This window comes from Clarias gariepinus, chromosome 22 (genome assembly GCF_024256425.1).
Source record: "Clarias gariepinus isolate MV-2021 ecotype Netherlands chromosome 22, CGAR_prim_01v2, whole genome shotgun sequence".
In the NCBI taxonomy this organism is placed as follows: domain Eukaryota; kingdom Metazoa; phylum Chordata; class Actinopteri; order Siluriformes; family Clariidae; genus Clarias; species Clarias gariepinus.
In genome coordinates this window covers 7,185,001-7,210,000 of record NC_071121.1, presented here as the reverse complement: position 1 = coordinate 7,210,000, position 25,000 = coordinate 7,185,001, and the positions used below count along the sequence as shown (strand labels likewise).

General features: G+C 38.5%; 2 protein-coding genes across 5 annotated transcripts in view; both read right to left on the bottom strand.

Annotated features, from left to right (window-relative positions):
* Positions 1–1,709: 1,709 nt before the first annotated feature.
* asb8 (ankyrin repeat and SOCS box containing 8) lies at positions 1,710–7,519 on the bottom strand. Its single transcript, XM_053483354.1, has 4 exons — positions 7,457–7,519; positions 5,575–5,758; positions 5,392–5,496; positions 1,710–5,087 (listed from the first exon to the last, which is right to left on the bottom strand). The coding sequence occupies exons 2-4, from the start codon at positions 5,701–5,703 to the stop codon at positions 4,380–4,382; spliced, it is 942 nt and encodes a 313-aa protein (XP_053339329.1). The 5' UTR covers positions 5,704–5,758; positions 7,457–7,519; the 3' UTR covers positions 1,710–4,379.
* Positions 7,520–13,788: 6,269 nt separating this feature from the next.
* The window catches only part of LOC128510476 (la-related protein 4), a 24,047-nt gene continuing 12,835 nt past the window's right edge, over positions 13,789–25,000 (bottom strand). Inside the window, exons 5-17 of one of the 4 annotated variants that reach the window (XM_053482791.1) lie at positions 24,862–24,998; positions 23,109–23,212; positions 22,901–23,011; positions 22,728–22,781; positions 22,435–22,644; positions 22,159–22,262; positions 21,076–21,117; positions 20,118–20,318; positions 19,944–19,995; positions 19,696–19,854; positions 18,537–18,661; positions 18,155–18,353; positions 13,789–16,981 (exon numbers count right to left, since the gene is read on the bottom strand). In XM_053482791.1, coding sequence (XP_053338766.1) covers positions 16,583–16,981; positions 18,155–18,353; positions 18,537–18,661; positions 19,696–19,854; positions 19,944–19,995; positions 20,118–20,318; positions 21,076–21,117; positions 22,159–22,262; positions 22,435–22,644; positions 22,728–22,781; positions 22,901–23,011; positions 23,109–23,212; positions 24,862–24,998 — 1,897 coding nt within the window. In that variant the 3' untranslated portion in view covers positions 13,789–16,582. The remainder of the gene's footprint in view (positions 16,982–18,154; positions 18,354–18,536; positions 18,662–19,695; positions 19,855–19,943; positions 19,996–20,117; positions 20,319–21,075; positions 21,118–22,158; positions 22,263–22,434; positions 22,645–22,727; positions 22,782–22,900; positions 23,012–23,108; positions 23,213–24,861; positions 24,999–25,000) is intronic. The other 3 variants (XM_053482793.1, XM_053482792.1, XM_053482794.1) reach the window with 3 other exon arrangements.

Here is a 25,000-nt window from a genome sequence, read left to right as displayed (position 1 = left end):
GGGTCAAAGGTTCGATTCCCGCTTCGGGTCTGGAGTTTCCATGCTCCCCCCCATGCTTGGTGGGTTTCCTCTAGGTAATCTGGGTTCCTCCCATAGTATAAAGACATTTAGATTAGGCTACCAAATGGAGATCGAACACTGCCCGTAGATTGCTGTGATCGTGATTGTGTGAGCTCTGCGATGGACTGGCACCCTGTTCAGGATGTACCCCACCTTAGGCCCAAAGTATAAGTGTTATATAAGGTAATATATCAATAAATTAATGAATACTGCATTCAGTATAAAAATGTATATAAGTATACAAATATAGAAATAGGTCACTTATGCACTTCTGGTTAGATGCTAAATGCATTTCATTAGCATTGTACATGTACTTTGCACAATGTAAATCTTATTTAATCTAATGTGCTCCAGCAATACTACAAAACTAAATTTAAACCTAAACAACCTAAAAGTGCAAACCGTAAATATTTAAATACGTACAATGTGAAATCACGCCTACATCTATTTCTGACTTGGTAACCAGGCTGCTGAGCTCCTGACAGAGGCTTAAAGAAATATTTAAATAAGAGCTAAGAAATACAGTGCAGTTCAAAAGTTTACACACACCTTCTAATTTAATGCTTTTATATTTTATATTGTACATTCTAGAACAATACTGGAGATTTCAAAACTGTTTCAATAACACATGGAATTATGGAATTACATAACAACAGCAGAAGTCTATTGTTATTTTAAAAGATGAAGGTCAGCTGTTCTAAAATAGTTTTTGCAAGAACAGTATTGTTAAGTGCATTTGCAAAACCCATCAAGCACCATGATGAAAGTGGACTGGTCATGAAGACCTTCCCAGGAAAGCAAGACCAAAACTTACCTTTGCTGAAAAGAAGTTGTTCATTTAGAGTTACCAGGATCAAACATGACCTTAGATCAGAGCTGTTATAAAGGTTTTACGTAGCATAAGTAGCAGATACACCTCGGTTTCAACTGTTCAATGATGATTATTGGATAATTTAGATGCTTTCAGCATTGTTGTATAAAAAAGAAAGAAAAATCAGGAAAGACCACGGAATTAGAATGCATGTCCAAAGATTTGGTTGGTACTGTACATAAACTAGTGCTTCCTGAAAACTAAAAAGCTGAAGCAGTGTTAGTTATGTAATTTATGTTATTGCATGAGTAACACAATGTCTTCTATAGCCAGGCTTGGTCTGTAAATTCACTCTGACTTCTGACAGCAGGAGAAATTATGTTTGTTGAGGAATGAGGTAATAAAAAAAGTGTTCCACTGTGATGCATAAAATAGCCAGGGATGAACGTGTAGAAGATAAATAGTAAAGGGACCAAGACAGAACCTTGAGAGACATCCTGAGAAAACAATGGAGATAGAATTATGTCTGTCAGTGAAGTAGGTTTTGAAATTGATAATAGGGCAACAAGGCGGGAGGGTGACGCGGTAAAAAGTGTTGCCAACTTAAAGCTGCAAGACAATCCTTGTACATGGGTTACTGTCTTTGTGGCATCTCACATGTTTTCTCCATGTTATCCTATTGATCGTTTAAGCTAAATTATCCTTTGGTGTAAATGTACATGCATGGTGCATGTTTAATCCGGAATCGCTTTCTCATCCCCAAGTATTTATTTGTTCCCAAATATGAAGTTACGTTCAGATTTTCAAAGCAAAATGGAGGTGTGGAGAACAGAGGAAGTTAATTGAGAGAAAAGGTCTTTATTTAACCATAGCACAGTTTCCTTCCTCAGCAATATTTTTTTTCATTCACTTGAAAAGGACGTCCTGTACTTTGTGAAGAAAAAAAAAATCAGTGTATGCACAATAGAAATGATGGAAAAAAAAACAAGACGTATTTCTTATTAAACAAAGGTCTTGTCTGAGGCAGGTTGTACTTTGTGTACAGCTGGACAAGCACACATTGCAAGAGAAAAGCCTAATGCTTAATGTACATGGGAAAACACTCGTGAACCTCTGCGAACAGAGGTTATTGTTTAGTTAGACATGTCCGCATAAAGATTTACAGATGGGCAATCGACAATAAGTTAAAAAAATATATATATATTAAATTAAGGTCAATGAAGTCACTCTAAGAAATCTTAGCCACGATCCTTCCCATCCACACCATGTTGGGATGTATGTGATGCTTAAAAATAAAACATAATAAGAATTTAATTATGTATATTACATTTATATTACACAAAAACACAGCATACATTATGTTTCATCAAATATCGCCCCCTTCTGGCCAACAGCAGATCTTACCCCATGCACTAACAGACAGACACACCCTTAACATATGACTTTGCCCCAGGCAATGAAATCAAATGCCAAGTTATGTGACGCAGAATGGATTTAACTTGTATTTCACAAGAAAATGGTGTTACGTGGTTGACTGGACACAATACACGCAAACACCACACTGGTTAATTATCTACAAAGGCTATTACTCTACCTAGGAAAACTACACCAGAAACATGATAAAGGTTTCCTCAGAAATTAAAGTTCAAGAGGTGAAGGGGTACAAGTTTTTTTAACCTGGAGATGCAAGATATCCGGAAGGAACCTGCTATCATTCCCGTTCCAATAGGAAGCATTTTACAACCCCTTATCACACCGTATAAGATTTGTTCCCTCAGGTACCAACAAAGGTAAGACAGTCTTGTTTTTTTGTTTTGTTTTTTGTAATGCCTTGGAAACAAAGTGACAGTACACTGCACTCTCTAGGTGTTTTCACTAAAAGAAAAAAACCAAAACAAACAACAAAACATAGCTTTAAGGGTAGCACCAGCATTTGTAGCATAAATGTTATAATGTAGTACTTTTCCCCCCAGCTAACACAAAACACACTAAATGGAAATGTACTGTATGAAGGTGAGTCCAAAATAATCCACACTCCACATTTGAATAAATTTTTTAAAAAGACAAATAAATAATTGTTTTAAATGTCCTTGCTTTTTAACATAATTCGTCCATCTGTGAAATCCTTTTGTGGTACCTTATTTAAAAACGTTTTAGGCTGAGCTGAGTGTCACTAATGCACTGCTGTCTTCACTTCTTCATTTAACACCAAGTTAAGGCTTAAGTTAAGGCTTCAGCTCTTCAATAAGCATCTCACTGTAACAAGCACTGTTGGTTGTTGAACCTTTTTCCTGATATTGTTCCAATACTCCCCCTTGAAAATAAGAGAAAACTGTAAAGAATAAATTTCCAGCTGATGGTCAACTATTAAACTTTTTCTTGGTCAAATGAATGAATCCATGTCTTGTCACCAGTAATGATTCTCCTTTTAGAAACATTTACCTTCCTTATGAGTATCAGTCCAAATTCTGTTTGCACATATCTAAACACTTCTGCTTATGCTCTTCCATGAATTGTTTTGGTATCCATCTTGCACAAAAAAAAATAAAGAAACAAACAAATCACTGCACGTTGGTCTTCTTTTTGTGCTGTTCTGTTAAGACAACAGAAGTTTTAATATAACTGGAGTGCGGATAGTTTTTGACTTACATTCGTACAATCCCCAGTTACAGTCCTACAATCTACAAATAGTATCAGACACCACAAAAAGATGCATTTTAAATTGAAATTATAATTGTCGTGGTAAAAAAAAAAAAAAAAAAAGGTGTGAAAAAATCTTTTAAGAGTTTTTTTTCCTTCTTTTACTTTGCATTAAAAGACCTCTAGATTAGTTTTGTCTAAACGACAATTGTTTACACCCATGCTGTTTGTTTAGGATTCTAGAAAAAAATTATAATAATACAAGTTATAATGCCAAATTTGTAAAATTTGTTCCATTACTGGAAATAAATTGGGAGAAATAAAAACTTTGGTTACATTGAACCTGTTTATATTGAACTAATCAGCCACTTTAATAGGAACCCTGGTATTGCTGAATTGCTGATTCAATGCAATTACCCAACAGCCAATCATGTGACCGCAACACAGCAGATAAAATCAGGTGAGATTCCTCCAACTGAATTCCTGTTCTTTGTGTGTCAGCAGTGAAAACTGATGTTGCTGTTTTTATAAACGCATTGCATTTTCAAAGACGTTTTTTCTGATCGCTGTGGTTAAGACTGGTGATTATTTAAGATACTGTCTTACAGTACTACTCTGTACAGTCACTAAGACTGTAAAGGCTGTTGTGTGTGTAACTCCCAGGAGATCAGCTGTTTCTGAAATACACAAACCATCCTGTCTGGAACCAACAACAACATACCAGGGTAAAGTCAGTAAGGTCATTGTGCTGCTGCCATATGATTGGCCGATTGAAAGAACAGGTGTTTCTATTAAAAGGCTGGTGGCTATACATTATTATTAATACACAGGCTGTTGTGTGCCATTAGCGATTAATTTTATTACATATCTAATTGCTCTGCAGTGCATTACAGTCTGTCTGTGCTCCCTCTCTCTCGCTTTCTCTCCTTGGTATATCCCCAGTGTCTCTGAGGAGTATGTACTGTTTAACAGACTCGGGCAGCGGGAGTTGATTCACCGCTGTGGGTAAATACTGCGCGCCGAGGCTGTCGCGTACAGCACAGCGGGCCAGATCTCTCAGCAATGCTGGCTGGGCCATCATGCCGGTGAGGCGAGCCAGAAGCTGCGGATGTTTGCTAAGCTCATTAGGCATGGAGCCATCGGCCCGGCGCACCTCCAGCCTCCCTGCAGCGCTACAAAGCAGCTCCAGGCACTCTTCTTCCTGCTCAGAGCCCAGGCCTCGCGCCAGCAGTGCCACAATGCGTGAAATGGGACTCTGGCCCTTCAGGTTGGTCACATGAACTTGGGCGCCATAGTCCAGCAGAACACGCACACTCTCCAGGTTTCCCTTCATGGCGGCCCAGCTGAGCGGCGTGTCGTTGTTGTAGTCTCGCGCGTTGGGATGGGCGCCATTCTCCAGCAGAGCGCGCACACACTCGGGGTTGTCTTTGAAGGCAGCCCAGTGTAGAGGCGTGTCCTTGTTGCCGTCCAGAGCATTAGGCTGAGCTCCGTATTCCAGCAGTAGCTCCACGCAACCCTCGTCCTTCTCTGCTGCGTAATGCAGCGCTGTGCGATTGTAGCCATCCAATGCGTTTACCTGTGATTACAGCACAGTGTGACTATGAGGACTAGACAACGCAAAGTAAAGGGAATAAGACTAAGATTCTGTTCTCTGTCACTGAACTCCTCTCTGGCTAAGTTATATTTATGAACATGTTTAAAAAATATATACAAAAATCTGGTAACTGAAGTAAAATTAAGTTATTCTGTGAAAGAAAACACACTTAATGAAGAATCTACAGCTTTAAGTTTAGTCTTTAAAAACAGTTTATCTCAACACACATACAAAAAAAAAACACCAAAAAACAAGACAGCCTCAAGTGACATTTTATTTGTCCCACCTCTGCACCTTTCTCCAGCAGAAGCTCCACACAATCCACATCAGCCACCATGCAGGCGCAGTGCAGTGGCTTTAGAGTGCCGTGCATCCTGTTCACATCTGCTCCCTGTCATGACAAGTTATGAGAAATCTCCAAATAAAATTGTCTGCATCAGTAACTAATGATGACCTACATAACCGTTACCTTGCGTATAAGGTCCTCCACGTTATCGTGCGGGAAGGAGCGAATGGCAGCAATTGTCCGGATAAGCCTTTCCGAAAGGGAGTATTTACTTTGAATACTCTGCATGATGTACCACATAGTTGAGCTCATGTGAAGCGAAAAGACATTGCACCCGGGCCGGGTGACGCTTCACGTTTTTAACAAGCTTAAAAAAAAAAAGAAAAAAAATTACATAGTATAAGTTACAGGTGCTTGACACACACAACAAAAACTACCAAGGTTCATAATTCAAGATTCATGATTTTTTATATTCAAACTCAATATAGAAAATCATAAATCTTAAATAGAAGAAGATCTTAAAAAAAGAGAAAGGGTGAAAGTGTAAGACAGGTACAGTCTATAGCAACAACAATAAGGATATTAGGAACTAACTTGTTTCTTGGATATTTCACTAAATTACTTAATAAAAAGGAAGATGGTTTGTTCATTAACACTAACTCCACGGCAGGCTGTGACACACCATGTGTATTATTAAACTTTTTTTGTATTTCTGTAAGCCTTTTAAAATGGACCAACACGCTGCGATTTTGGCCACATTTTACCCCGAATGCGTCGTCCCCCTTTTAATTGGATGTACATTTAGTCATTTGGCAGACGCCCTTATCCAGAGCGACTTAAATTTTTTATTCGCATTATACATCCGAGCAGTTGAGGGTTAAGGGCCTTGCTCAAGGGCCCAACAGGGACAACTTGGTGGTCGTGAACCTGGGACCTTCTGAACTGTAGTCCAATGCCTTAACCACTGAGCTACCCCTGCTTATTCCAGGAGACTGGCACATTCTGGACAGGGTGCGAATCCATCTCAAGCCACATTAACACACATATTTACGGCATCTCATCCAGAGCGACTTCCATTTTAAGTCTGAGCATTTGAGGGTTAAGGGGCCAACAGTGGTGACCCAGTGGTGCTTGAACCTGGGACCTTCAACCTGTGAGACATGTAACGTTGGTGTGTGACAGCATCGTTAAGGGTCGTTAAGGGTCTCCCTGGCCTTACATAAAAACACAGCTTGGCACGCGAATGTGACGTCACGATGACGTCATGCAGCGTTTTCTAGCACCTTCTCCAGCGTACATGAGATATTTTCCCCTAATAAAGTGCCTGTAGTACTACTGGAGGATTCACGAACTGCGTGAGAGACCAAAAACATCTAGGACTACCGAACAATAAAATTGGGCTCTCGGCTTTAGTATAAAAATAATGTCTTTTTTTTTTTTAAACAGAACTACAGTTAATACGGTTGCTCTCGCTTTTTCACACAATCCTCAAATAAACGGTTTATTACTTGAATACGTTGTAGCATAAACAAGTCAAAGCTAGCTAGCTAGCAAACTTGATACTTGCTTATATTATTAAAATTATAACTATTTTACAGCTCATAATATTTTGTCCACCACATTTTGCTAACATGTCAAAGCTAAAGCAGCTAACCAAGCCCTGAGTAATTCCCGAGCTGTCACACAAACACCCACTCAGCTGCTTAGCTCGGTTTGTTTTTGCTAGCTTGTCTTCCCCGGCTAACCGGCTAATGCACATAAAACAGGGTTAAACCCTCTTTAGCGAGTGTTTTTCGGTTCTTCGCTTAAAATCCCGTTTAAAACAGCTGAACAGTCTTGTTTGTCTGTGGTACATATGATAAATAAAGTAATTTATGGACACATATCCGGAGCATGTGTTTAGCCTGTCAATGGTACTGACCTGATCTCAGCAAATTGTTTTCTCGTTTATAATCTGAATGTGCATTACATTTACAATTAAACGTATTGACTTATATTTCTCTGGAAATAAATGCGTCATTTATAAAAAATAATAATAAATAAATAACACAACGAGAAACCTTACCTTTGCGTTTTAAAGCTTTATCATTCCAGAGCAGCCTTCCGTAATAAACACACAGCGCTGAAGGGCAGAGACTTTATCTCGCGCACGCGCGCGCACGAGCACACAAATTTCATATTAAGAACAACAACGACAAAAATATTCAAATACCTCTAAAGAAAACACACACACCATCTTTTAATCTTAGTATTGACCAAATGGGCTTTGGGCTTCATTTTTGTTAATTACCTTATATACAGTAATGTGTAACAAGTAGTGGTCCCTATTTTTATTAATTTTTTATGAAAAAAAAACTAATAATGCACAATTCTTATTGTACGCAATGTTGTCAATTTACCATAAATTCAGCTGCACATCAAGGTTGCACTGCTTTTCACTTAATTAGTATTATTAATTTCTGCCTTTTTTAAAGTATTATTCCTTGTGACATATATATCCTTAAAAATTATTTATTTCAGTAATTTAAAAAAAGGAAGCTGAAACATATATTAAATATACTATCTAGAGTGTTTATTTCCTTTAATTTTGATAATTATGGCTCACAGCGAATAAAAACAAAAAAAAATTCAATATCTCAGAAAATTAGAATATTGTAAAAAAAAAAAAAAAAAAAAAAAGGTCAATTCCCGTCTCTGTGTGCATGAAGTTTTCATGTTCTCCCCATGCTTGGTGGGTTTCCTCCGGGTACTCCGGTTTCCTGCCACAGTCCAAAATATGCACGTTAGGCTTAATTGGTGTTCCCAAAATTGCCCGTTGTTTAAGTGAATGAGCGTGTGAGTATGTGTGTGTGTGTGTGTGCCCTGCAATGGATTGGCACCCTGTCCAGGGTGTACTTAGTATGCCTCGTGCCCTAAGGCTCCTGGGATAAGCTTTAGGTTCCTGGGATCCTGAATACAGTATAAAGCGGTATAGAAGATAAGTGAGTGAGTAATTGGAAGTAAAAAATGTGGTAGAAATTATAGGGATAATTTCAGCCTTGAGGGGATTGTGAAACGAAGCCCCTTTACGAATTTGGGGGAGATTCACAAGAAGTGGACTGCAGCTGGAGTCAGTGCTTCAAGAGCCACCACGCACAGACATATACATTACATAGGCTACAACGGTCACATTCCTTCTGTCAAGTCACTCTTGTTGCTCAGTGGGCCAAAGTCCTTTTACAGATAAATGTAAATATTGCATTTCATTTGTAAATCAAGTATCCAAAGTATGGAGGAAGAGAGGAGACGCATAGAATCCCAGTTGCTTGAGGTCTAGTATAAAGTTTGCACAGTCAGTGGTGGTTTGCGGTGCCATGTCATCTGCTGGTGTTGGTCCACCGTGTTTTATCAGGTCCAAGGTCAGCGCAGGCATCTACCAGGAAGTTTTAGAGCACTTCATGCTTCCCTCTGCTGACCAGCTTTATGGATATGCTAATTTAATTTTCAGCAAGGGACTTGGCACCTGCCCTTACTAATACCTGGTTTAAGAACCATGGTATTCTTGTGCATGATAAACCAGCATATATAGAATTGTATATAGTATTATATATTGTATATAGTAATGTATATTGTAATATAGGCCTAGTATTGTGAAGAGGAAGATGCGAGACACCAGACCCAACAACGCAGAAGAGCTGAAGGTAGCTTACCTGCTACATTGTACCTACTCTCACCTTGACAAGCCTAGGACCACCGTAAGGATGATGTTCTTTGACTTCTCCAGTGCCTTTAACACCATCCAACCGGCAGTACTGGGGGAGAAACTAATGAACATAAACATTGACACCCGCTTGGTTTCCTGGATCATGGACTATCTGACCTGCTGTCCCCAGTATGTCCGACTACAGAAATGTGTGTCCGAGACAGTTATCTGCAGCACTGGAGCTCCCTAGGGGACTGTACTGTCTCCGTTTCTTTTCACCCTCTATACATCTGACTTTAGATATAATTCAGAGTCATGCCACCTGCAGAAGTTCTCTGACGACTCTGGTTGTTGGGTGTATAAAGGAGGGTGACACCTCTGAGTACCTGTCTGTAGTGGACGACTTTGTTTCCTGGTGTGAGCGTAATCACCTACAACTGAACATCAGGAAAACAAAGGAGATGGTTGTAGACTTTAGAAGAAGCAAGACCCCTGTGACTCATATATCTGTCAAGGGGGAGATAATGGACATGGTCTTTGAATACAAATATCTGGGAGTCCATCTGGACAACAAACTTGACTGGTCACTCAACACAACTGCACTCTACGAAAGGACCGAGTCAATTGTACTTTCCTCGAAGGCTCAGGTCTTTTAACGTTTGTAACACCATTCTACGGATGTTCTATGAAACCGTTGTGGCGCTGTGGTCTGTTGTCTTGCTAACAAAGGTGTCTGATAATAACAAACTGGACAAGCCGAAACTGTGCTTGGCATGGAGCTTGACTCTGTTCAAAGTACAATCTATTTTGAACAATCTTTTTCACCCACTATATAGTGATTTTGCTGAACAGAGGAACAGTTTCAGCCAGAGACTGATCACCACAAAGTGTTCCACAGAGCGCCACAGGAGATCCTTTCTCCCAACGGCCATAAAACTTATGGTAATAATATGATAAGTGCAATACTACTTCCCAATAAAATATGTAATACAAGATTGCATATGATAATACAATATATCATACATATACTAGATTACTGTGCAATACTTACGAATGCTCTTGGGTCATATTTTTTGGTACTTACTGTTTTAAAACCTTTTGTTTTAAGACCTTTTTTTGTTGTGCTTATTATTATTACTATTATTTATTACCTTTCCTTAGATAACAACTGTGAGCAACTGTAACCTAGCATAAGCAATTTCCCTCGGGGATTAATGTAGTTCTTTGAATCTTGAATCAGAGCAACCAGGGAACAAGTATGACAAAGTTACCAGAAGAACAGCTATTTACTTATAAACCAGCACAAATCTGTATGGAACACTAGGGTTGTTTTCAAGCAAAACCTTTTCACACCAAGTATGGACTGTGTTTATTTTATTACTCTTTAGTGCTCTTTATTGTAGAAATGTTTTTAACGGCATCTTCTCTTACGGATACTATGTGTTTATTTATTTATTTATTTATTGTTTTGCTAGACTTTTGCGCAGTACTACAAGTAAAATAGCAGTTAGGTTTTATGAGCGTGCTGGAGAATATGAGTTCTTCTGGTAACTTTGTCACACTTGTTACTCTATTTTCATGCATAACCCAGGAGCCTAAATTAGGCTTCTTTGTTTCTGTGTGAAAACTGGTCTGCTATGTCATGTGTTGCTTTCTTTACAGGCATGCACATATTTTTCTGTAATGTTATTTATACATATTTTCGTTATGTTTGGAAATATTAAATAGTCTTATACAGAATTGTACAGATATGTAACATATAGAACAGAATCTGTACTAAAGATAATATGGTGACTAGGACTTGCACACAAACACTTAATCCATGGAGCAAGGGAAATGTTTGTGCACATAACTAGCATGTCTGAATCTGAAAAAAGCCTCTGACTACATTCTAGCAGTTTATTACAGTAATAAATCACGGGCCTGCCTCAAGCACAGAAAACAATTAAGGAGATTTGAAATTTTTGGAATTGGGTTAAGATCATTAAGATTATTAAAACCTGGAAGGACCGTGCTGAACCATCAACTTGGTGGAAGAAACGTGTCCAGAAAAAACATGAATGGCGATCACTTAAATGGTTAGCAAAGATGCTTGGAAAAAAAAAAAAAAAAAAATTGAGAATCAAAGCTATATTTAATATTCATAGTATTAGCACAGGGCTGGGACTAAACAGCTGCGTGGCCATAAGAAAAACAATTGTTAGTGAGACTAATTAGAAGAACTTATAGATGGTAAGAGCATAAAAATCGGACTTAATCAATAAAAAAGGTCCGATGAGTCCAGATTGAGTGATGATGGGTCAGGGTATGGAGGAAGGCGCATGAAGTGATGCACCCATCATGAAGAGTGGCCACTGTAAAAGCCTCTGATTGGGTCAGGTCTAGGCTCAGCAAACTTGCATGGCAATAAAAAAAAAAAAAATCATTTGATGACCCAAAATCAAGTAATTAGCTGGATTTAGCTAGGAAAATAGTTGGGTGTCTTCCATTGGATAATTACTTCACAGTCCAAAGCCATGCAGATTTGGCTAGTTGGCGCACGTGTTCCCTGTGAGCAGTATAGATGATGAATGACTAAGTGATCAGCTGGCCACAAGTCATTTAACCCTAACTGACGCAGTGAGTAGTTTCTTATTTCTTGAACAAACGTGTTGGAAGACATATGCTGTGGCCATGGCAAACACGTTACTGTGTTTCAGAAGGGTCAAATTACGGGCCTGCATCAAGTAAAGAAAACAACCAAGGATTTGCGGAAACTACTAAAAGTGGGTTGAGAACTGGAAAACACTTTAAAAAAATGGGTAACCTGGAAAGATAGGGGTAAACCATCACCTTTAAAGAAGAAATGTGGTTAGAAAAAAACATCCCTGATGAGCATGATGGGAGATCACATTGTTAAAAACACAAAGTAAAACTCAACTCATGGCTGTGTTTAATAATGAAAGCAAGAGAATTTCCACACACTTTTAGAAATCAACAAAATCCAAATCATAGCCCTTAAAAATTTTAGGCAATTTTTTGGTTTCGCTGTTTTTAAAAATTATATATATATATATATATATATATATATTATATATATATATATATATATATATATATATATATTATATATTTTTTTGAAATAAACATATATATAGGGCTCAGGATTATGCAGTATAGAGTGTTTATTTTTAGCACAACCTATGCAATATGATGAACTGAATTTTGATTCATTTTAACCAAATATACAAACATGACTGAGCAAAAAAAAAAAAAAAAAAAAAAAAGGTTAACACAGGCTAAGAAATAGCACAGGTATACATGATCACATTTTTATGGTTGTTTTCGGTTGTTTCTATAATCTTTGCGACGTCATTTCCATATTCTATTAGGGGTAACTGACACATGATAACTTTTGTCTTGAAAACCCAAATGCACCTCATTGACCTATGCCTGTGCCACTTGGGATTTAATACACACACACACACAACTAACCCCCCCCCCCCCAAAAAAAAAAAAAAAAAAAAAACCCTCACCTGCACAGACTTACTATAGTAGTCTTCACATAATGCTAAAACTGTGAATCTTTGTGTTGTAGGGTTCTACGCAGAACTACAGATTAACAAACCCCTGAAATTTGTTGGCCCATCAGTGTCTAAAGATTTTATCTTAAAGTTTCTCTAAAAGATGTCACTTGCTTTCATTTGTGGGCATTTCAGTCAGTCTTTCTTTTGGCGCCAGTGGTAGCTCATTGGACTACGGTTCGCAAGATCCCAGGTTCAAACCCCACAACCACCAAGTTGCCACTGTTGGGCCCTTGAGCAAGGCCCTTAACCCTCAACTGCTCAGATGTATGAGATAAAGATGTAAGTCGCTCTGGATAAAAGCGTCTCCCAAATGTCAATATGCTCAATATGTCCATAACCCACATTTAATGTTTCATCTTGTTTCCATTTATGATCTACATACAGTTGCTTCAACAAAAACAAGTTACAAATAAAAAGGTGGGTAAGTGTGAAAAGAGAACTCTTATTAGAATCAAGCTTTCAAGTCAAACCAGGACCTGGAATGAAATTTCCTGTGAAAGAATAGTATAGATTTTCTTTTTTTTTTCTTTTTTTTAAAAAAAGCAAAAGGGGTGGACGTCTGTGAACGAAGATCCCGACCAAGATCCCACTGCAACTAAAACCACTTGCACATTACAGGGAATTTTGGGAATACCGAATCTCTCCTCTCCCCTCTGTACAAGCCTTTGAAAAAGTGCCTGGGAGGCTAGAGTTTCAGACGTGAAGCAGGTCATGGCACCAGTGCGCTGAAGAGAGGGGGGAAAAAAAAAAAAAAAAAAAAACACAAAACCACCAACTACTTTCTACTGTGAATGTATCCAAGCACCATTTCTTTAAAAACAGTTCCTAGGAACATCTTGTGTATGTTATTTAGGAAACCAAAATTCTCTAAAGAACTTTTAAATAAGTGCATCAGGTTCATCATCTAAAATACCCCATAGTGCGGCTATAAATAGACTCAATGTCAGTTTCTCATTCTTTACATACCGAGCCATGGATTCCAAACATAAGCATGGCATGAGGCCTCTAAAGACCAGATACGTGTGCATCGACAGCGCACTGTACAACATGTGATGATTAACTGGGACGTCTTGAAAAATATGGATTCAATAAGTGAAGTACTCATTACAAAGGTAAAATAAGACCGTACAGAAATAAAAGAAGTGAAACTCCAAGGCCAAAACAAAATAATTTATTTTTTTTAATGACATTTTATGCAGACAGCTAAAATCCACTGTCTCCAACACTTTCAATCCATTGTTATATTAATTCTTCCCTTTACCACAGCAGCCCTAAAACCAATTAACAGTAAGAACCCAAACATTAAGGAAACGCTATTCCTGTAGATTTCTGCAAGCCGCTCAACATCAATGTCATTATCTTATGCGTCTAATATGATTTCACATTACATCAACAGTAATTTTTTTTAACAAGTTAGTGCATTTTTGTTCCATTACACTAAACCACTAGCTGCTCAAATTCATTAATAAACAAAATTAAAATAAGAAAAAAAAAAACCAAACAAAAAAAAAAAAACAATAAAAGCCCCAGTGATTCATTATTTATTTAATGCATTACTAAGCTTCTAGTAAATGCGTCAAGTATTTTCTTTGCTGAAATCTCAAAAATATACAAATGTTAAATCTGATTTTCTCCCAAAGTCATTTTGTACACAAGTCAGAAACATGGCCTACACAGACTGGGGAGGGTGAAGAGGGAAATGCGGGCAGGAGGATTAAAATAAATTAAAAACTCAACTTAAAAAAATAATAAAATAAAAATACTTACAATGAATTCATCATCAGCAATACTGCATCTTCCTCTGATTCCAATTTTAAATTAACAGCACCAGTTCACTTTTCCCCCTAATCCTTTTGCTTTCTGAAGGTGACAGAGTTGCACATGCGACAAAAAAAAAAAAAAAAAAAAAATCATTCAGGAGCGATAGCTCGTACACCCAAAAAGCAACTCGTGGGTTTATGGTGGAGATGGCAAAAGCAATTCAAGATTTTTTTTGTTGTTAAGGTCACTGATGTAAACCATTTAAAACATTGACGAGTCTTTAGTTTGAGGGTTAAAATGTAGAGAGATTTCTTAAAGATCTTGCAGAATTGCATGAAATGACTCTGGTGGAAGATAAAAATGCCCGAGACCATCAATATGCAACAGACAAACCTAAGTTTTGTTAAGGTATGTGAGAGGAAAATATGACTCCTATCAATCATTTAACATTTCAATGGCCTGCACCAAATGTCTCATTACTTATATTTAACAGAGGAAGAAAAGTAATGTAATCTCTATACTGCCCACAATGTCAAAGCTGTTTAAAATAAAATCAGATTTTGTGGACAAAGTTGGAAGCGCAATAACAAAAAAATAATAATAATAAAGAGAAAAAGTAATAATCATATTTTCAGCCATTCATCCTGCATTTGTTGTGCTTTGCACTGTATGACCCAAAACATTGTTTTAGGATGTACCACAATTTAAACCAATTGAAAATTCTTACAGTGGAGGCAAAAAAAACAAACAAAAAAAAAACTACCCATTTCTATACAGCTGAAAACGATACAGCTTAGTGATATCACTAGTCAATAAAACAGGCCTTGGGTTTTCCTGACCTAAATCACTATCACACACCTAAGCACAATAGCTACTAATCGTTATAGTGAAGGTCCTGATTTTGAGAATAGTGTGTCGCCCAAAATGCAACCAAAAGCAGCTTCATCTCTGCCTCTTAGTCCCAAGCTGACAATCTTGTAAACACAGTCAAGCGCCTGACTGATCATCAGGAAACATGAGCTCGCTCAGACAGCCATTTTGGGAGAGTAATTCACACACAAAAAGGAAAGAGAAACAAAAAACAAAACTGAGATGACAAAATACTTGAGTGTCTATGTACCTGACTGATATTGTGATCTTTCACAGGCTGTTGGTTACACAATCTAACTAAAAACAATTAAAGAAATTAAAGCACAAGGAAAAAAAAAAGGGAAATAAAAGCAAACCAGTGATCCAGCATTATAATCATCAGGCTCCGATCTCATCAAATGACGTGTATGAATAATTACTCAAGCGCTACAAGCCGATGCGTCTTTTACACATTTCTAAACAGCAGCTCTTTTTTTCCTTTTTCTTTTTTTTTGATTTAAGGATCTTGTCATCAGCAGTGTCGCACAAAAATGATGCGCAATTCCAGACCAACGGCAAGCCTCACTGCTGTTCCTATCTAATCTGCCAATCCACTCAAGCAGGCGTTGCATTTTCTAAACGGGATCTAAATCCCCAAACTGATTCGTTCATCGACTCTACTGCAGAATACATCCTTTCACTCAAAGAGCAAAGCTTATGTCCATCTTTTACTCACTCCATAACGTTGCATTCCCAGTCACCTGCCAATGCGAATGGGAAAAAAAAACATTTATAATAATAAAAATAAGTAAAATATTAGTAGAATCCTTGCATGTCAAAGTGATATCTTTGTATAGGTACATGACAGTATGCATGTTCCTTTTCTTCTTAGTGCATATGTTCTTTGCAAACTGCCATTATTGTTTCAGCTCAACAATATCACTGAGCACTTGGCTGTTGTGATGCCCTTAGTCCCACAGCCTCCAGGGTAAAACACCCTCATCAAGGAAGTAGGGAAAGAAAAAAAGGAAAAAAAAAAATTACATTCTCAAGGGGCAAGTTTAAAAGCGCACTTTTTCCTATTTGATGACTTCCTTCAATCAAAAAGCTTATGTCTAGCTTCCGATATTTTTCGATGCCCGTACACCAGGACGTCTCCATCTGTGCATTGTCATTTCATGAGATTTTCCTGTGGATGTGCTCCAGGCAAAAGAGGTGGCTATCTTAGATTTTTAAACTTTTTTTATATTTCATCTCTTTATATATATATATTTTTATATTTATATATATAATGTGTATATATTCATACATTTGTAAGGATTTAGTCAAGTTTTTACTTTGGCGATATAGGGGGGATGTTCTGCTCTTTGCCAGCGTGTCTAGAGGCTCCTTGGGGTGAAGAGCGTCGAGTGTACTGAGGACGCCTCTGCTGCTCACGAAGTTTGTAGCCCCCCGCGCTGGCCCTTGGAGGGCCGTTGCTGCGGTAGAAGCCCTGTGAGTCACGAGCCGGCCGGCCCTCTCTGCTCTTACAGTCCCCCGCGCGCTCCTGGGGCCGCTCGGGTCTCTCGCTGCCGCCCGACTGCTCGTCCACCTTATTCACGCGCAGCTCCCTCAGAGGCTGTGAGGTAGAGCTAGAAGGACTGGGACTGGCCACTGGGGGTGGTGGGGGAGGAGGAGGCGGATCCTTCGGGGGGCGCTGGCACACCTCGGCGTAGCTCAGTTTCCGAGGCTCCTACAATGAACGAGAGACAAGATTTGATCTCAAGCCCTGTTCTCACAACAGCCAGTAAATGAAGAGTCGTGACAGCACAGACTTAAATGCTTAGGCAAGCAGCATGTATTTCCTGCTTTTATGGCAACGAGGTGACAACATAATTCAGACTAACATGCTATCATATAATAACTTAACATACATGATGATGAAAAAAATATATATATTATAATAATTTGACAAAGTCCACCCTTTGATTCAGGAACACAACTCAATCACTTCTCTTATCTTGCTTCCTCATTTAACAACTGTTTTGTAATCTTGTTGGAGGAGGAACCGTATCAGCCAATCAGAACATGGAGGGTACATTCTGACAACCCGTTTCTGACTGGCTTCTTTTAATGCGCCGTGTGCCTCACCAGTTGCGTTTTTTCTTCTGTTCTTGTACATGCGTTAGTTTACATCATTATTAATTTTAAAGCTGCATAGAGTAAATGTCACTCACATGCCCAGAGTAAGAACGTACTGTAACGTTCTAACTGGGATTTAAGTTACTGCATTACTAATATTAAACCTGGAGTGTTGATTCTAGGTGCTGAGAACAGATCAAATGCTACATAGAATTATACTAGAAGAGGATTAAGAGCACCAAATCTTGTGTTAACAAATCCTCTACTGTGAACTACATGTTTATTTACCAACTACCCAACAAATTCCATGACCTATACTTTATGCTGATAATATAAAGCAATGCGTGCGATGGTGAAATACTGCAGTTGGCTGAGTGTTGAAAAAGCCCAGACGCTATTTATTAGTTGCTTTTATTTATTATTCTTAACATTCTGTTAATGATACAGTTTCTTCACTGCAAGGATTCTAAAATAGGAGGAAAAGTGACTGTTACTTTAAAAGTCCTGTGCTGACAACACATTCTCCTGTTTTTTTTTTTTTTTTTTTATAAATTTGAGTGCAAAATGTGTTTTTTTGGGCGGGGGGGGAATAAATAAATCAATAAATATACATTTTTGACAAGAATCATGCAGCCTGCTACCTATCGATCAAATTTTGTAAGCCTTGCAACAAGTCAATTATTTTTTTACAATCTTAGCATGTGAATCCAGATACAGGCAAGTGCAAATTACGAGAAAGAAGAGTAAAGTCAGTTCAAACACTGCAGAAAACGAAAGCATTTACCAGTGGGGCAGGGCTGGGGTGGCTGACGTTGGCCTGTGGGGCTGCAGGGTTGGCCGGACTCAGGGGAGTCTTGGGGACAGGAGCAGGCTGAGTTGGAATTGCTGGGACAGCTGGGGTGGTGCTCTGGTTCACCGAGGTCTCTTTATGGACCAAGGGCTCAGCTTTATCCAGTTTCTTTTCCTGAGGGGTTGCGCTTGCGCTGTGAAGAAGACAGGAAAAATACAGAAAATATCCAAGAGTATTAGATGCACCCCCAGTGGGTGTGTTCATAGTCACCATAGTCATAGTTTATTGCACTTTTGTGCTGTAGGATACTCCTTACAGTATATAATCAATATGGAGAATCAACAGAATCAACACTCAACCACTTGTCTGGGCCTACCTGTAGCTAGTATGATCTACAGCATGAACAGTGGGCTTGCTTGCAGTCAGTGCAGGTCTGGGGACAGTCTCCTCAGAGGCTGGAGCAGCAGCACTCACAGTGGATTCTTTGTTTGAGTCTGACTGCTGGAAAGAGATCACAATAGAAAAACAGAAAGAAAAAAAAAAAAAAGATTGGATAATTGTGTATTTTTGTAATGCAGTTTTGCCTATACTGAGGAACGCTCAGTTATTGATTAGGAAAACAATTACTGTTGTACTTTTAGAATTTAGGGCAGGTTTAACAAGTCACTTACACACCTGACAGAATGGCTAAAACCCCTCAGATGCCCTCAGATGCACACAACAATCTTTGAAGATAAAATAATAATAATATAAAATAAAAAGATTTGTATAGTGCTATAAAAAAAGTACTTCCTGATTTTTTTTTTTTTGCACATTTGTCACACTAATTTTATTACACAAAGATAACCAAAGTAAATACAAAAAGCAGTTTTTACATGATTTCATTTGATATGGGGGGAAAACAAAAACAAAAACAAAAAACAAGCAGCCCGAACTGACCTGGCAACAACATTTCATAAAAAGACCACCACACCAACATTTAACTCTGCATTGCTTTGCAGCTTTAGGACCTGGACGACTTGCCATAATCAATAAAACCATGAATTCTGCGCTCTATAAGAAAATCCTGAAGGAGAATCACCAGCAAGCACCAGCAAGTCCACATCTGAATGGCGCCAAAAGAATAATGATGGTTTTGGATCAGCCTAGTCAAAGACTTAAAACCGATTGAGATGCTGCAGCATGACCTTTAACCCTTGTTTAAGGCCAACACTTGTTGACCTTAAACCTTGTTCATGCTTAAAAAACAACTCTGTATAGTAAAGTGGGCCAAAATTCCTTCTCCACAACTGTAGTTGTTGCTGCCAAGGGTGGCACAACCAGTTATTAGGTTTATGGGACAATTACTTTCTCCCAGGCAGGTTTGGACAACATTTTTCTTCATTATAATAAACGAAATCATTTAAAAACTGTCTTTATTCTGTTATCCTTGTGTAATATTAATGTGTCCGATGTTCTGTGTGACAAAAAAGTAAAGAATTAAAAAAATTATCCCTCGAACATGAGACTCTAGTCCAAGCCAAGAGGAAACTCACCTTATCTCTGTTGAGACCCCGTACTACATCAGACATGCGGTTCTCGAGCACCGGCTCTCCCTGTGGGCTGCCGGAGCATCCAGGAAGTGGAGGGAAATTGGACGGAGCCAGGTCAAACTTGGGTGGCGAGACCTTAACTTCGGTGAGCGGAACTGGCCTCTGTGGAAGAAAGCATCAGAATAAAAGTAAATAAAAAAAAAAAGCTCATTCTGTTTACAGTGTGAAAACTGCAGAAAGGTGTGCATTACTATGGTTCGCTCGTCATCTCTCCTCCTCCGTGTCGCTCTGTACGTATTCCTCCTGTAAAGAGAAAAGTGTTACACCTCCAGGCAACTATTAAACTCAGATCAATCTCAATACATGCTGGGTTTTTGTTTAGACTTCACGTGGCACTTCTTATAAAGAATCATCATGAATCGTACCGTCCACGACCAGCCATGGTGCCATCGTCGCTTGCCTCAGAGGTCATGTGTGGGAAAGAAGAGCTCAGCTCGGAGGTTGGCAGCACTGAGCTACTGCTAACAGCAGGCTGTGGACTCCTGAGCCCGTCCACCACAGACACAGGGGAAACGGTGGAGGCAAGCGTGTCATTGACCCTTGTCTGGGGCTTCACGTGGTTTCTGCTTAAAAACACAAGTATGTGTAAGAAACAACTGCACCAAGTTACTGTGCAGATTTAGACAGGGAACAATGAAAAATTGACTGAGGCAGCATGCAGTAACTACACATACATAAAAATGCAAGCAAGGATGGAATGGCGTCTAGTCACCGAGTTATTCCCCCGGCCGTGGGATGACTGACTTCTCAAGCCGAGCGAATCTTTTCCGTAATTAATGCTTTATATGGTATGGATTCGAGTGCTGCTTTAGCTGCACTGGAACTGTATAATGCTTTTCAAATCAAAATGTTAGAACGCTGGCGAGGAAAATAATTCATCCCAAATAAACTTTGTTAGGCTGCTACTTAGAGAGGGACCCACTTCCTCTTAAAAGCACAGGAAAGACACAAACAGAAAACAAAAAAGGTTAGTTATAGTGATACAAATTCAGGAAAATAAGACTCTACTCGCCAGATTTTTCTTAAACATTGCTTTGTCAAATGACAAAAAACATCAAAATAGGATTGGCATGATTCTCAGCTGAAATTTAAGTTAATCACAACACCAATGCAAACCTCACAGCCCAAAGAGGGGGGGGGGGGGACAAAAAAAAAAAAAAAAAAAAAAAAAAACCACACACAAATCACTTTATGATGTCAATTCATTACTATAAAAAGACATCATTGAGATTTTTGCTGTAAGCTCATTGGATGTTATTTCTGACATGAGAAATGAGAAGGATGAAGTGATTAGACAAATATTTTAAGCTTTAACTGCTGTACCTGAAGGCATTTATTACATTCTTTCTTGAATAGAGTGGGACACTGTGGGGACAATAAGAAAGCCAAGGTAAAGAGCGTACAACTGAGAATTAAAAAATAAATAAATAAAAATAACACAAAACAAAAAACTCCTGAAGCAGTACTTAAAGGGTGGACAAATCACTAGCAGATTTATATTTATTATTATTTATAGTTGGCTGGCAGACAAGGAGCTTGGACAACAGCCATAACATAACTCTTACTTGCTAAAAGTTTGAAGGCACGCTACCCTTACTATCTGTAGAACCGTTTTAATAGGAGACAGGAATCACCAGGCACCAGCTGACATGATAACCATGATATCTAGATGATGATTTGATTTTTAATCATTTATTTTTTGATAATGTAACAATTCTAAACAAACTCAGCAAACCATTTGCTTACACCATACAGAACACTGTGCTGCCTGCCAATATGTTAACACTTTAGAGACCACCACCTGTAGGATTAGAGGTACTGCAACATATTACCAACTCAAATGTATACATAAATTATATTAAAAAAAAATATATATATATTTTTTAATGGAGTTAGTGTGCCGATACATGAATCACCACACATCACTGAATAGATTTCCCTCACATCTCTCTTGAATTATTGTGCACCAGTGACACTAAATTACAATAAGATGTGATGCATCAAAAACCGAGAGTACGAGACATACTCGTCCCCTCCTCACTACTTATGGCCATCATTTTAGTCTCTGCTCGGTTTCCAGGCAACCAAATGACAAGACTGGGCAGCACAGTGCAGCTTTCATTTGCCTACTGGGCTAGGTAAAGGATTTACAATTTATCCACCTCTGCAATTATACTTCACGCTTTTATAATATAACAGTTAAGGGGGGGAAAAAAGGCAAGACAGTCATGACATAACTTAAGGAAACTAAATCTATATATATAAAAAATAATAAATAAATAATATCCATCTATATATCAAAGCACAATAATGGCACTGCATTCGGTAGAATGCAAAACAGTGAAAGAGTATCCTTGCAGATACGACACCCTAAACATCAAGATAACATAATCCAAAAAGACAAACCGGTTTCTGTTGAAAGGCCGTCCAATGTTGAGAGAGTTTGAACTAGTTTTGTAGTGTGCAGTTGTACCAAATCCATTGACAAATCCACTGTTAGGAAAAGGTGCCTGTGTGTGAGAGAGAGAACAGAAGACACAGTCAACAAAACTAGTGTATTCAAGATTCAAATGTTAATCCATATAGTTAAGCCAAGTATTTTTTTTCCCCTGAATCAACTTTGTACTCTAAAGCATGGTGTCGCTTTGCAGACTCAGCTCAGATTTGGTAAAAAGCCCTCACCAGAGGAGTCTCGAAGTACGGTGTTGGAGATGGAGTCCAGGTGGGAGGGACAATGCCGTAAAGATACTGCTGCTGTGGGCTGTATATAGGCTGCATGAAGAGCGGTGAGCTATACTGGGACTGTGTGTGTGACTGCTGCTGATACACACTGCAATCAAGGCTGCGATAGCCATTCTTCGCAAAGAACGTATTGATGGCTTTTATTCTGGCCTGTAAACAAAAAACATATGTTGTTTAAATGCTGCGATTCATTTTCAACCGCGAAACTCAAAAAACATGTTTACACAACTCACCATGATGGGTTTTCCCTGAAATGTTTTGACTTCTTCCCTCAAGTACTTGTAAGCCTGAGAAAAAACAAAGTGATTTAACCTGAATAAAAACACAAATGTGGCGCAGATGGGAACATAAAAAACACCAAAAAAAAAAAAAAAAAAAAAAAAAAGCTGTAAATCAAAGGTCTCACCTGTTGAGCATCCGTGTCCGATTGGAATGTAATGTACCAGTTATTGTTGTGAGCAAACTCCACGCTAATGACCTTTGGACAGTTGTCATTCTTAAACAAGGCCTCCACTTCCTAATAAAAAAAAAAAAAGCCAAATTAGGCGCGAATAATGCATATCCAGAAAATCCATACAACCCGCCCACACACTCTTCCACAACATCATTAGTACCTCCACGGGGGTCGTTTCTGGAACCTCTCGCAAAATGATGATGCAGCGTTTGTGATTCGGACGCACTTTCTCTCCTTTCTCATCCACTTGAACCATAGGAGATGCTGAGCAAAGAGAAGACAAGCAGATAAAGAGAGGCACAGGTTTATATGTTAATGCACTCTGCTCTAATACATTGGATGCAAGGAAGTGTGCCTTAACGTGGACTTGATGCTATACATAAAAGTTTATTAATAAAATGAACAAAAAGTGCACTATTACTGTAAGAATTTTTTTTTATAAGTTTAATAAGTTATATGGAACATTTGACAGAATGGGTAATGCTAGTAGAACTATAATTGTACTTCTAATAACTATAAATGACCATATATGCAGTCAACAGCTTTGTTTTTATATATATATATTCCTCCCCGTCACTAGGGGGCTGAGAGGACAGCGCTATCCGCTCCTTCCGCTTGCACGAGTTGTATTGGCTGTAGAGCCGTGGTTAATGTGGGAGCACGAAGTACCTCTCATCCATCCCCTCTGGGAGAGCTCGGCTATCAGCTCTCACTAGACCTCCGGCTGCGAGAGATTACAGCATCACCCGTGAATCGAACCAGCGATCTCCGAATTATAGGGCGAGCACTTTACCACTGCGCCACTCGGAGGCCCAGAGCATTTTTTTTTTTATACAAAAAAAAAAAAAAAAAAAAAAATCCATTTTGTATCTTGTGAAGCCAGCAAATTTCTAACCCAGCATTAGGGGCTCAGAAATAGTGCCGGCATGGCTGATGCAAGAAGTGTACCCGCCCTGCCAAAAGCTTCCGGCTACAAACTGAGGCTGTAGCAGGGTAAAACTCGCCACCTCGACTTGAGAGCAAGTGACAGATTGGCACGAACGATCTTCATAAACAAATAACTCATTTGTTTCTTGTTGGATATTCCAAAAAAATAAAAATAAAATAAACATACTTAAAGTATGTTAAATTAAAGTATCATTCTATAATTAAAATTAAATCATAGGCCAATTGCTGTGGCACAAGCAGAAATGAACGTGTTGCGTCCTAGGGAAAAATAAGCAATGACCGACTCACAGCCACTTTCTAGATGGAAGATACTCCCTCACCCAAACTGCCTTCTGCATCCATGCTTTATCTTCAGCAAATGCTTTAATGTTCATCAGAATAAGTAATGAAGTGTTTGCTATATGATTTAATCTATTCACACTTAAAAGAAAAATAAATACAAGGCCAAATTTGGCAGTATACAGGCTACATGGTGTTTAAGAGAAAAAAAAGAAAAAAAAGCAGCCTTGGTCAAATAGATACTGAATAGATGACAAAAATGTAAGAAGGAAATGATGAAAATGAGGAACAGCAAGAAAGAAAACGGTGGCTTCAAAGAAAGCAGCAGGCAGCTGGCAAGGAGGAGGTTGCTTAAACCCCAAGAATGTAAGCATTATGGTAATGAAAATATATAAATAGTAGATGGGTAAATAATTAACTATGCATTTATTTGGTTACTTGACTTCCAAAATAGGATAAAGATTACACCCCCCCAAACACACACACAGCTCCAACCAAACTGTAAGTTAATGATAAATTACCTGGAAAGTCATTTTAAAGTGTAACATATGTTACATTTGTCACACCAAGACACTGTCTACAAAATAACTTAAATGTAGCTCATGCTAAACTTGTGCAGATCACAAGTCTGTGGTTATTGAGAATTACCACAAGCGTGTTATTGAGAATTTAATCTTGGTACTTACATCTCAGCACATCCAAGATAAGATCCATATCAGTGGTCAAAACTTTGATTCCTTCCATGCTGGCAATAGTCCAAATTGGCACAAACTGGTCGCTGTCCATTTGAGAAATCAGGTACAGGTCCTTTGATAAGTTCTCCCT

Coding starts and splice junctions, on each gene's coding strand:
- asb8 (XM_053483354.1), bottom strand. CDS start 5,703: ATGAGCTCAACTATGTGGTACATCATGCAGAGTATTCAAAGTAAATAC. Junction 5,497..5,574: donor TGGAGGACCTTATACGCAAG/GTAACGGTTATG, acceptor TTGTCATGACAG/GGAGCAGATGTGAACAGGAT. Junction 5,088..5,391: donor TGCTGGAGAAAGGTGCAGAG/GTGGGACAAATA, acceptor CTGTAATCACAG/GTAAACGCATTGGATGGCTA.